Raw genomic sequence first — 12,410 nt, forward strand, 5'->3', positions numbered from 1 at the left:
TCTTGCTGGTCCATCTCGTTCAATCCACGTTAGACGAGACATGGGTGGTAGGGCTGGGCCCAGGTGTCCACACTGTGACCCTGACACCACTTCCCAGCCCTGCCTGGATGGGAGACGGGGAGGTGCTTTCTCAAAGACAAGAGTTTATTTATAAATCACGGAGGCCCAGGAGCCTTCAGCCACCCCACCCTCTTCCTGAGCAAAACCTGACAGCCCAGAGTTGGCGTGCCACCCCGTCACGAAGTTTTTGGTTGGCACCATGGAGCTGGGCCCAGGGCCTCTGTAAAGACGCTGGCAGGACAGGGCCCTGCTCCAGCCCTGGGGGGACCTGGCAAAGCTGGGCACCCCCGCCTGTTCCTGCCACCCTCTGCCCTCTGCCACTCTGACCCCCCCCACCACGGTGCCCAGTCAGAACTCTGGAGCCTGTCCTCCCCTCGACCCTGCAGCTCGGGGCTGGCCGTTCTCTCCTCGCTTTGCGGGGGGGGGGCGCGGTGGGCGGCGCCTGGGTGAGACGGGGCCCCTGGAGGAGCACGTCACCCGTCGATGTCCCAGCTGAAGAGGTGGTGCTTCACCAGCATGTCCTGGACGCCCTCCTTCAAGGGCTTCTTTTCCTCCTGCACGAGACAGCCCCCCTGTCATAGCTGCTGGGCACACGGCGAGGAAGCCAGGTGGCAGGGCCAGGGTGGTCGTTGCAGGTGGCGCCAGCACTCAGGGCCCCCCCGAGGCCTCAGCCACCCAGAAATGCTTGGGGAGGCGGCCCCCGGCACTGATGCCAGCCTGCCCCACCCGCTACAGTCCCCTGGGAGGCAGGCCCCACTACCCACCTCTCTCTTTGCAGGAAGCTCCCAGTCCTGGGAGAGGCTGAAAGCGAAGCAGCAGAGGACCCTGGAGAGCGAAGGGGGGCTGTCAGACGCTGGCAAGGCTCAGCCCCCCCCCGGCCCACCCTCACCCCCGGGCTGGGCCTGCAGGAGCCCAGGGTCTCCTCACCGCAGCTCGCACTTGATCTGGACCCAGCCGGGGCTGCGCAGGAAGGACCAGGGCTGGTACCACTTCTCCACGGTGGGCAGGCTGGAGCAGAGCACCTCCAGCCACAGGTGCAGCACCTGCTCGCTAGGGGCAGGGAGGGCACCTGCTCAGAGGCCCGCGCCCCCGACCCCTCGCCGCCCCTCCTGCGTCTGAGGCTCCATCACCACCTCCCTCAGCCCTGCTGGTCGCTCAGCCTGTGACACGCCCCACGGCATGCTCTGAGCTCATCGCGGGGGCGCCCCCAGGTCAGCGCAGCCTGGACGCCGCCCCTCTGCCTGGTGGCAAGTCCAGAAACCCCACGCTCAGCCTGGCCCACCCGAGGCCGGCATCCCTCAGCCTGCAGCCAGGTCCCTGGTGAGCCCTGACCGCTCACCTCACTGGAACCAGTGCTTCACCAGCCCCAGTGCCCCTCCCTGCCAAGCGGTTGCTGGTCTCACACTGGAGGACGATCTTCGGGAGCCACCCTGGCCGCCACCCACCTCCGTCCGCCCAGCTCAGCCCCGCCCCCCGTGAGGGCACGCACACACACAGCCCCCGCTCACGGGGGCGCACACACTCACTTGAGCCCCACGCAGATGAGGGAGCGGAGCTTCACGTCCATTTGTGCGTGAGCAGCGTCGTGGGTGACGTTAACAGACTGCACAGCCTGGGGGGCACAGCGGTCACTCAGGTGTCCCCAGCTGCCCACCCTAGAGGCCGGTCCGCCCGCGGCCCCCTTACCCGGTAGAGCAGCTCCTCTGGGGTCAGGACTTTGCCATCTTCATCCAGCCTGAGGGGGGACCAGAGCTGCCCACACCGCCCTGGTGGGCTCGGGCCACGCCCTCCCTCCATCCCGGCCCCAGGCTGCTGGGAGGGCGACCTGCAGGAGGACGCAGGAGCCAGGTTACCTGTACGTCTTGCACAGCACCAGGCGCGAGTACACGGAGTCGAAGTCTCTCTCGACCTCCCGGCCCGCTGCCTGGGGGCACAGTGAGTGTCAGCGACCCGAGGGTAGATACCAGGTCAGAGCCACAGAGCCCAGCTGAGCAGGTCACCTCCCCACCAGCTCCACGGGGTCCGGACACTCACCTCCTCGATGAACAGCCAGGGGTGGCAGGCACCCCCGAGCAGTGAAGGCTTCTTCAGTCCGTGTTCAAACAGGGCCTTGAGGGCCGGGCAGAGGGTCCCTCGCACGAGGTCTGTGACCCCCTCCGTCACAGCATCGTCCCCCGCGATGGAGTACTGAGGGGGGAGGACGGGGTCTGAGGGCCCCAGCCAGCCCCTCCTCATCCTCACAAGCGCTCCACACGCCCAGGGGGACAGCCTGGGGCCAGGAGGGCGCCAGCCTTGGGGTAGAAGGGGCACGGCCCCCGGGGACAGGCCCACCTCGCGTGCGCGCTCACCTCCTTGCTCCGCTCATCCAGGACTTCCACGAACTTGGCTGGAAACCAGCCTGGGGGAGAAGCAGAGCCTGTGAGGCGTGCGGCTCTGCATCCTGAGGTCTCCCACCCGCCACGGGGCTGAGGACACAGGCGACAGAGACACTGAGCAAACCCAAAGCCGCCGCAGCTTCACGGCCTGGCCCGCCCTCCCGCCGGCCCGGCACGACACGGACCAGACGGAGGCCTCACCTCTCAGGCCGTTCAGCTCGCCCACCCAGCAGTGCTCGTCCTTCTGAGAGACGATCTGCCAAGGAAAAGTGTGGGAAGCTCGGCTCCGGCTGCCCAGCTTTGTCCTGGGTCAGAGCTCTGGCCAGGCGAGGGCTTGGCCACCCCACCCGCTGCCAAGGGAAGGCGCCCACTCCCCACTCACCGTGATGATGTCGTTCTTGCGGAAGCCCAGCTCGTCGTCGTCATGGCGCTCGAAGTCCAGCAGGGCCCTGGCTCGGCGCGGGTGGCCGCGCGAGCAGGCCACGTAGTTCTCGTGGTCCCGCTGGTGGCTCTCCATGCTGTAGTCCGGGGTCAGCTCCTGCCAGGGCGGCAGAAAGGCCACTGCTCAGGCCAGGGCCAGGGCAGCGAGGCCCTGGTCAAGCCCTGCACCCAGGGCTGGGCCCCAAGACTCACCACATTGCAGTTCTTGGGGTCCGTGCACTGGAAGTGGCGGGCCACACGCAAGATGGCTTCCCGAAGGTCAGCCACCAGCTCCGTCTGCTTGATGTTCTTGGCCTTCATTGCCTCCAGGTCATCCTCCCCTGCGAGGCCCAGAGACCAATGGCAGCCGTGGCCGTGCCCCATCCCGACTCCAGGGAAGCGCAGAGTCCACGTGGGGTGTGAGTCTGATCACCCCCATCACCCCACTTTCAGAGCCCAGCCCAGCACCTGGCCACAAGCATGGAGCTCTCACCGAAGAGCAGCGATGTGATGCCAGACTTCCTCCGCTGAGTCCTGCGGCGGACCACCTGTGGGCACGAAGTCAGGTCAGCGAGGCTGGGCACCGGGCACCCAGCACCCAGACCACCTGTGGGCACGAAGTCAGGTCAGCAGGGCTGGGCATCCAGCACCCAGACCACCTGTGGGCACGAAGTCAGGTCAGCGGGGCTGGGCACCCAGCACCCAGATGGCACCCCAGCACAGGAGGAGGCCCGGCCAGCATCTCACTCACGCTGCCTTCTCTGACGTGGCCTCTGACGCCAGCTCTGAGGGTCAGATCAAGCCTGGGTCTATCCTATGCCCAAAGAGGGTAGCTCTTGGCAGAGACGTGCCAAGGCCAAAGCGGTGGTCCCTCCACAGCGGTGGTCCGGCCAGGCTGGGCCCTGGGAGCTGAGGGGCAGAGGTGAGCGTGGCCTCCTCCCTCCCACGCCCACCTGAGAGAGGCCGGTGGTGGCAGGGGCGCCCAGGAGCTGGCCCTGGTCGGCCAGGAGGTAGGCCAGGTGCTTGCGGCGCTGGGTCTCCAAGGCCACGGCAGTGAGCGAGCCCGCCAGCCGCATGGCCTCCGCCAGCAGCAGGTCCGCGTCCTCCAGCTGTGACGGGATGTCTGACAGCGTGTTGAAGATGGAGGCCGAGTTCTCCGACTGGATCAGCTCGTCCTCCTGGGCCGGGCAAAGGGCGGGCGTCACCGCCTGGCGGACCCGAGCCACCAGGGAGACTTCCCTGCACGGTCAAGCTGAGCACAAGGAGGCCCTGCCCCTGAGAGACACCCCCGCTCCCCGGATGGGCCGGTGCACAGGCCGCAGGAGGCCGCAACCTGGACCGGGGAGGTGGAGGGCCGGCCCTGCGGGGCTGCCAAGAAGCCACCTCTGACGCGGGGCTGGGCTGTCACCTTGAGGCGCAGCATGCCCAACGTGGCCTGGAACAGCACCAGGGAGCCCTCGTAGAAAAACAGGTCCCAGAGTCGCAGCAGCAGGCGGATGTGCACCACGCTGGCGAAGGCCGTGAGGAACCAGTGCAGCGTGATGAGCGACAGCTCTGCGGACACACGGCGGGGCAGGGGTGGTGGGCGCACGGCCGCCAGAACGGGGTGTCCCCCAGGCCCGCGAGCCGTGGAGGAGGCGGGGTGGCAGAGAGCAAGAGAGCTGCAGGGGGCACGCCCCCTTCTCCCTCCTGAGCTGCCAGGTGCCGTGCTCGGCCACGTCCCAAGGCCTCAGACCTGCAGAACCTAAGCCCAAGCTGGGACCCCGGGATCCAGAGCAGAGGCGGGTCGGGCCCTCACCAATGTCGTGCTCCTGGAGCAGCCTGTCCAGGCGAGGCAAGTACTGGACGATGAGGTGCCGCAGGACACGCTGGTCCGTCTGCACGCCCAGCAGGGTGGTGCTGAAGTAGGAGGCGGGGAGCAGGTCCTCGATGATGGCGCACATCATCCAGAAGGCGTCATCCTCCTCCAGGAAGAGCAGGAGGCAGGCAGCCACCTGGCAGGGCAGGGGGACGAGGGGCATCTACCCGGGTCTCCACACACTGTCGGGGGGACCCATCAGAGTAAGGTGGCCTCTGTGGGCGTCACGCCACAGACCATGTGCCCGCCTCAGGCACCTGGTGGCCCTCTCCCTCCTCCCAACGCCCCCGCCACTCTCTCCTTCCCGCCTCCCACCCCAATGATGAGGTGGGTCACCCCGGGCTGTGCTCACCATGCCCGTGCCCTGGCAGTAGCCGATCTCCGGGTAGAGCCAGGCCAGCGCTCGGAGCACCCTGCGCAGGCGGGGCACCCCGACGCCGCTCACGTGGGCGAAGCAGGCATTGCTGGGCATGGTGCGGAGCAGGTCCTTCTCGATCTGCCGGCAGCCCGCCCACAACAAGAGCCCATGAGGCGCAGCTGCAGCGGCACAGCCTCCGCACCCCCGACACCGAGACCCCCGGGGAGGAGGCCAGGGACCCCTGTGTGGGGCAAACCTCAGGTTGGCTTCTCTCCCAGGAAGAGGGGGTCCTCAGGCTCTGGGTCAAAGTTAACCCTCCTCCCTTGGGGATGAGAGCCCAGCTGGTGTGCAGCTGAGGCCACGTGGTTCACGGGGATCTTCTCAACAAAACTACAGAAGCCTGGGGCTTGAGCCAGAGCTATGGAATGAGCATCTCTGGAAAGAAGCCTGGAAACCTGCATTTAAAGTCTCCAGGGGACCCTAATATGCACCAGGTATGGTGACCTTTCTGACTATTCCCCCAACCCCTAGAGCAACCACGGGAGAAGCTGGCTCCAGGCACAGGTGTCGGGGTGAAAGGACTACCCAGGGCTGCCTCCTGGCCGCCGAGCTCTCCTGGGCCAACCCTGAGGGGCCTCCCCCGACTCTTTGCCCCCCACCACAGGGCCTCACCTGCTTGGCAGCAATGGTCTCATCGTTGGAGCTGTTCTTCACAATCTCTCGGTAGGACAGTTCGGAGTTCCTCTTCTTCTGCAGGGCCCCAGACAGCCGCATCCACAGCTGAGGAGGGGGCACGGCACTCAGTCCCCGTGGGGCCCCAGTGCCCATGGCCTCCGTGGGCCCCCGCCTCACCTGTGGCCTCATGCTGTGGGGGACCCCGGCCAGCACCAGGGAGCGGAGCTTCTCCGAGCGTGGCAGGGAGACAGCAATCTTGTCCCAGGTGAGGTCCCCCACGTCGTGGTTGTGGGTGAACTCCAGGTGGGCCTGCCAGCGCAGCCTCTGGGGCGGGTCCTCCAGCAGCTGGCCGGAATAGGGGATGCCATCTGCGTCTGTGGGGAGGGGGACAGCGACCTCACTGTCTGTGCTCTGAGAGCAGAGGGCCAGGCTCGGGGTCCACTGCCAAGAGCTCACTCCTGAAACCCAGGGTACTCTTTCCAGTCACTTCCCTGGCACTTCCCTGGCACCCTGAACAGCAAATCTGCACTCTTCACTGTCTCCCCCAAACCAGACCCATGAGCCCACCGTCCCTGCTCCCTAGGTGTTCACCCTTCTGGCCTGAAAATCCTGCTGGCCTTGTCTTTGTCGAGGATCAATAAACATCTAAACACTGTCCCCGTCAGGATACAGAATACTCCCATCATACTAGAAAGTTCCGTGTTCCTCTCAGGCGCAGCTTTTAACTCACAAATACCTGCCTATGAACCAGACAACAACGAAGACTCGTCAGAACGGGAAATGTGCGTGACCTGCAGACGGCTGGGTCTCAGTCAGTTATCTGGTTGGTGGCAGGCCACCCTGGGTTCTGGCAGACGGCCTCCCAAGCGCCCATGTGGCGACCGACAGCAGCAAGCAGTGGGGATAGCCTGGGGTTCACTTACAGAAGACCGGTCACAGATACACAATGACCAGCCCATTGCGATGGGTCAGTACACAGTTACAGAAAATATTCTTTAAAGAATATCTTAACTGACAGACAAAATGCTCATGGAATAAGGTGAAGAGATATAAGAACAATATAAAAACATGTATATGATACCATCTTAGTTATGAAAGGTACAGACGGATACTCACAAAGCCAGGAGAAAAACACACTGAAATGTCAGCAGTTATCTGCAGGTTGTAGGATTACGGATTGTTTTAATCTTTACATATTGATGTATTTTTAAAATTCTTTATAATGAACATTATTGCTTTTATTATCATATTACGATCAATAAAATTAATCTTAAAAACAAAAACGGGGAATTCCTGGTGGTCCAGTGGCTAGGACTGAGCACTTTCATTGCCAAGGGCCTGAGTTCAATCCCTGGTTGGGGAACTAAGAATCCACAAGCTGTGCAGAGTAGCAAAGAAAAGAAAAAAGGGAACCTCACCCCCCTCCAAAACCAAAAATATCCTGGAGAACTCCATATACTTGTAATAGCATCAGCATCAGATGTGGCTTTGTCCATGATTCTAGAACATCGGGGCGAAACATCCAGAGCCCGAGGCCACCATAGTGTCATCGGCCACAGAGCTGGTGCTCCCCAACAAGGACGGGGGCAGGTTACCCCCGAGGGGCTCAGTCTCACCTTCCTTGTCCACGCGGAACCCGAACTCATCATAGCGGAACTCTGGCTGCTCCACGGTGGCCTCCTCCTAGAGCCGGGGGCGGGAAGGTCAGCACCGCTGCGCTCCTCCCAGCCTCCCCTGAAGCCTCCTGTGGTCATCTCTCAGCTACGGGGCCAACGACCCTCTCGAATTCTCCCCGCATTTTCCTCAGAGGTCAAAGATAATAAGGTCAAGAAACACATTTTATGTGTTTTCGTGTCCCCATAATACCGAGAGCAGAGGTCATACTTTTTCTCCAACCTAATGGTTGATTCACAGAGGATGTGGAGCTAAGAAGCTGTCTCTGGGGCCCCATGTGAATACAGGGGAGCGGCTCCCCTCCCAGGACACCTGCAGCAGGTGGTGGCCCCCCGGGCACCCCAGCGTGGGGCAGAGCTGCTGAGCCTGCTGTACCTGCGCGTACTTGGCCAGGATCTCCTGGGGCCACATACTCGGAGTCAGGGCTGAGAAGGGGCCATTGGCAGAAGGTATGTGACTTCCTAAAAGCAGGGAAGACCAGGAATAGGAGATAAACATAATGCAGAGTATTCAGGGGGGAAATTCAAGTTGAGACATCCCTCCTCTACCCCCACCCCCCACCATTAAAGGACTGGACCATCCAGAGTGGGATGGACGGGGGAGGGGAGAAAGCTAGCAACGTGCAACTTTTAGAGGCAGTTACAGGAGACCAGCGGTGTGCTCCAGACGGAACCGGACCCCCTCCCCGGCTCTCCTTCCACCTGCGTGTGAGCACTGCAGGGAGAGGGGGACAGGGACTCGGGGAAACTGAGGAGACAGTGGCAGTAACCCTCCCAGAGACCTGTCAGAAGACTTCCTCCTTCCTCCACCTCTGACCTGGACAGTCCACGTGACCCTCAAAGGTCCATGGGAAACAAGCCGGCTTCCCTCCCACCAGGAAGATCCTCTTGGGTAAGACTCCCTTCCCCCTGGAGGGCCTGTCACCCCATTTCCAAGCCAGGCCCCTGCCTCCCACCTGACATTGTGCAGAGAGGACAGGAGAATCTTCTGCAGATCCAGACTAGGGTTTCCTAGCCTAGTGTCTCAGAGCTGGGAGGCTCCTCAAGTGTCATCTGGTCCAGAAACATCTGCTTGGGCAGGAGTGCAAAGGGGAAAGTCATCCACCGCAGTCCCTCTGCAGGGGGTCCTTTCTGTACGTAGGCTGATATACTGGTCCAGGGCGGTGGCGAGGTAAATGTTTGACAGGGAAAGAAAAGTCTCACTTGAAAGAAAAAGTCTACTGTTCTCAACATTTCGTCCAAGAGGAAAACACTGTGAAGAAGCTATGAAACTTGTTCTCAACAGCTCTGCGGGCCAAGAGGAGAGCCTGCTCAGTCCCTGCACTCCTAAGGCTGGAGAGGACCACACAGACAGACGTCCTGATGCTCTACGCTCAAGCAAACATTCCTAAAACAGAAAACAAAAACCAGACACCGCCGAAACTTCCGTGAATAGGTTCCTCCGAGCCAGAATTTTTGAGGAATCACTTAGAACACGTCTGAGTCAGTACCTCCACTCACCTGACTCTGGCGTTTCCACTTCATCCACCACACTTTCCAGCACCTCACGGCTGGAAAACTATGAAGTTGCAATCTAACTAAATCTCCTGTTATTGTTTAAACCCTTGCCTTTCTCTTTTTGTCCTCGTAAAAAAGTGACCCAACATTAAAAAGACAAATAGCCCAATTTTTAAAAACAGGCTTAAGATCTGAAAAGACATTTCTCCAAAGAACAGATGTTAAGTAGCCAGTGAGCATGTACAAAGATGTTCAACATCATTAGTCACCAGGAAAATGCACATCAGAACCACAGTGAGAGACCACGTCACAGCCACGAGGACGGCTGTAATCAAAAAGGCAATGATTAGTGCTGGTGAGGATGTGGCGAAACTAGAAGCCTCATCTGCTGCTGGTGGGAACGTCAGATGGCGGAGCTGCTGTGGAAAGCACTCTGACGCTCCTCAAAAGGTGAGATGCAGGGTTACCATATGACCCCAGAATTCCACTCCTAGTTATTTACCCACAGAAGTTAAAACAAGTATCCACACAGACAACTGTACACGGAGGTTTACAGCAGAATGACGCATTCGAGCCAAAATGCAGAAACAACCCGTGTGTCCAAGAACTGGTGCAGGGATATATGGAACGCACAGAATATCCATACAACGGAATATCATTCAGCTGTAAAAAGGAATGAAGTGCTAATGATGCTATACCATAGGGGAATCTTCAAAACAGTATGCTCAGTTAAAGAAGCCAGTCACAAGAGGATGAATATTGGTATGATTCTATTTAAAAGAAATGTCCAGCAGAAGCAAATCCCCAGTTACAGAAAGTAGATTAGTGACTGCCAGGGGCTGGAGGAGAGGGGAAGGCAGAAGGCAGGGGAAGGATGCGTGCGGGATATCTATCTGTGGAGGTGAAAACTGGTCTGGAATTGGAGAGTGGTGATTAGCCACACAACAGCAAGAAATATTCAAACCACTGAATTATCCACTTTAAAAGTAGTAAACTTTGTAGCATGTGATTTGTATGTCAATTTTAAAACAATAAATAATCAATCGAGGCATCAGCACTCAGGGCTTCCTCTCACTTTCTAACCTGCTCCCTTTAGAACTAGAAAGAACCTGTCATCACCTACTTCAGCCTCAACAGAAATGCAGCTTCTCAGCCTTTTTCTGAATGAAGCCTTTCACTTCTAACCATGAAACGAAAGGAAGGTAACATAAATGGAAGATAACCATGGGGCCGTGGCTGAAATCTTTTAGGACAAGTGCCCTCTGGGTTTTGGAACCACACCCGCCCAGCCCTAAACACCCTTCCGCCATTCTCAGGTGACAGGCGCGTGAAGGTGACAGCTGCTGGCTCCACCTCCTCCCTGCTGTCTGCACAGGGTTCTGGGTACACGTGAAGGGTCAGCTGAGTGAGAAAGAAACAAAAAGGAAAGTCAGAGAACCATCGAGGGCGCTCTGAGAAAACATCAGCCTATGGACCCTTTACTCCAGCGTACGTTGAAAATTAGGCACATGAAAAACATCTTAGCTCTCTTTAAAGACACACTTGCAAATCTGGGGCCAAAACTAATCAGCTTGTCCCAAGGGCAGTTCAGCTGGGTCACCAGCCCCTCCTCCTGCCCAGACACAACCTAACTGGGCCATGTATGAACTAAATGCTCATCATGACGGCCCACCTGGGAGGCAGCCCTCCTGCTTCCAGACAAGTCCTGCTGAGAAACAGATGGCAGAACCCACTTCCCTAATGGGCCAGCCGCCCTAGACCTGTCTGTCTGCTTTGCAAGAGGAAGACGTAATGTCTTCCTTCAGTGTGACAGGTATGCGGGGCCTGGTTTGAATCAGAATTCTGTGATGGATGGAGCAAGTATTTTTACATTAAAGCAAGAAATTCTTAAAATCATGTCAGCATGCATCCTCACAGCATATTTTGACGTAGATTATCTCCAGTCCTCACACATGAGAAACAAGCTGAGAGGAGACCCACGTGCAGTCTCCCAAACGGACCCTGATAACCGTCCCCAGCATGGCACCTGCGGAGAGGCTGTCGGTCAGCCACCAGCTCGGCAGTGCTGGGGAAGAACCCCCGAGCTCGGCCATGCCACTGCGGCCCGGAGCCCTGGGCGAGCACGCTGCTGTGGCATCAGCCTTAGGAGAGCGCGGCTTTCCAGCTCATCCTCTGCCACCTTCGTGCAGGGCCAGACGGTGCTGCGGATCAAGTGAAGACCTCTCTGGTCAGACAGGTGTGCATTCACACCCCAGCTCTGCGGCTCCCCGCTTATAAGCTTGGGCACATTCACATCACTTGTTCGAATCTCAGTTTTCTTCTCCACAGACTGGACAGAATAACAGTACCTACCTACGTCCTAAAGTGGTTATGAGGATGGCGTGAGAACACAAAGGGCCCTACTGCCCTGACACACAGCGAATGCTCAGGAAGCATCGGGTGATAAGCAGTCCTTCTCCTAACTTCAGCGAAGATCAGGAAACAACTGCTTAATTAAATGTTAATTAAGGATATAAAGAGTAATAGAATGAGGATAGCTCAGTGAGGAAATTCAGTGGAGAAAAGAGGCTGAATAATTCAGCCAGAAGGTAAGAGAAAGAACGACATGGTGAGACCAAGTTTCGGTGAACAAGGCCCGCACTTTATTTTTCAAAGTAGTTTTTATACCTTAAGTTATGCATAGAGGATAATGGGGAAGGGGTAGAGTCTTGCAGCAAACCAGGCTTTCTTCCTGCAAACTTATCATATGCAAAAGCTTAGGTGATTTGCATCATCTTCTGGCCCGGAGGCCTGTTAACATTTTAAGACCTTTTCTTCAGAAAACTTATTTTTCTCTAAAGGTGATTGGTCAGAGCCACCTCCAAAAAAAGCATTAGATAAAGTTGCATTCCTACAGAGCAAAGGTGTGGTGGGCTATAACAAGAAAAAGAATTAACTCAAGGGTCCCAGGTTACAAACATTAAAGCTACTACTTACACCAATTCTATTAATCAATACACTGCCAGGGACACAGCAGGTAAGGGATATGGAAACTTGGCAGCAAACATTGGCCCAACAAGTGAAAATCCCTTCACCAATACAATTTCTAATCAATCTTTTAACTACTCAAAGGAATCTGTGTTTAGACAGTTTAGAACATCTCCTGACTCTCACAGTTGGGAGGCTCTGAACAATCACATGTGGCCGGAAAAACCTATTCAGGCAGGCTAGAGGATTTCCAAAGGAGTTTGTAGGTTGAAACACTGTCACACCCAGGAATTATTAACTGGAGCTGTAAGCTAACTCTTTTTTCAGAGAGGTAGTGGGGGACAGCCCCCCGTAAAGTCAGAGGTGTAGGTGAAAGCACAAAGCAGAAAGTAGGCAGACTCTGGTTTTGGGTGTAAATGCTCGAGAATTTCCAGGGGGACCCCTGAAGCTCGATCCCGCCTTTGCGTATGCCGAGCCTCCTTCCTCATGACTTTTGTCATGGGCAGAGTTCCTCACACTGGCTCCCA

General features: G+C 57.9%; 1 protein-coding gene across 3 annotated transcripts in view; it reads right to left on the bottom strand.

Annotated features, from left to right (window-relative positions):
• Positions 1-2: 2 nt before the first annotated feature.
• SGSM3 (small G protein signaling modulator 3) overlaps positions 3-12,410 on the bottom strand; it is a 33,997-nt gene continuing 21,589 nt past the window's right edge. The window contains exons 2-22 of one of the 3 annotated variants that reach the window (XM_070371531.1): positions 8,376-8,487; positions 7,796-7,881; positions 7,363-7,429; positions 5,924-6,120; positions 5,744-5,851; positions 5,066-5,209; positions 4,654-4,849; positions 4,264-4,409; positions 3,809-4,033; positions 3,349-3,403; positions 3,069-3,196; positions 2,818-2,973; positions 2,637-2,691; positions 2,409-2,458; positions 2,095-2,247; positions 1,914-1,984; positions 1,747-1,795; positions 1,587-1,672; positions 988-1,110; positions 825-885; positions 3-614 (exon numbers count right to left, since the gene is read on the bottom strand). In XM_070371531.1, the coding sequence (XP_070227632.1) occupies positions 534-614; positions 825-885; positions 988-1,110; positions 1,587-1,672; positions 1,747-1,795; positions 1,914-1,984; positions 2,095-2,247; positions 2,409-2,458; positions 2,637-2,691; positions 2,818-2,973; positions 3,069-3,196; positions 3,349-3,403; positions 3,809-4,033; positions 4,264-4,409; positions 4,654-4,849; positions 5,066-5,209; positions 5,744-5,851; positions 5,924-6,120; positions 7,363-7,429; positions 7,796-7,881; positions 8,376-8,382 (2,244 nt within the window). In that variant the 5' untranslated portion in view covers positions 8,383-8,487 and the 3' untranslated portion in view covers positions 3-533. Of the gene's footprint in view, positions 615-824; positions 886-987; positions 1,111-1,586; positions 1,673-1,746; positions 1,796-1,913; positions 1,985-2,094; positions 2,248-2,408; positions 2,459-2,636; positions 2,692-2,817; positions 2,974-3,068; positions 3,197-3,348; positions 3,404-3,808; positions 4,034-4,263; positions 4,410-4,653; positions 4,850-5,065; positions 5,313-5,743; positions 5,852-5,923; positions 6,121-7,362; positions 7,430-7,795; positions 7,882-8,375; positions 8,570-12,410 lie in introns of those variants that run through there. The other 2 variants (XM_070371532.1, XM_070371533.1) reach the window with 2 other exon arrangements.

This window comes from Bos mutus, chromosome 5, assembly GCF_027580195.1.
Source record: "Bos mutus isolate GX-2022 chromosome 5, NWIPB_WYAK_1.1, whole genome shotgun sequence".
Lineage (NCBI taxonomy): Eukaryota > Metazoa > Chordata > Mammalia > Artiodactyla > Bovidae > Bos > Bos mutus.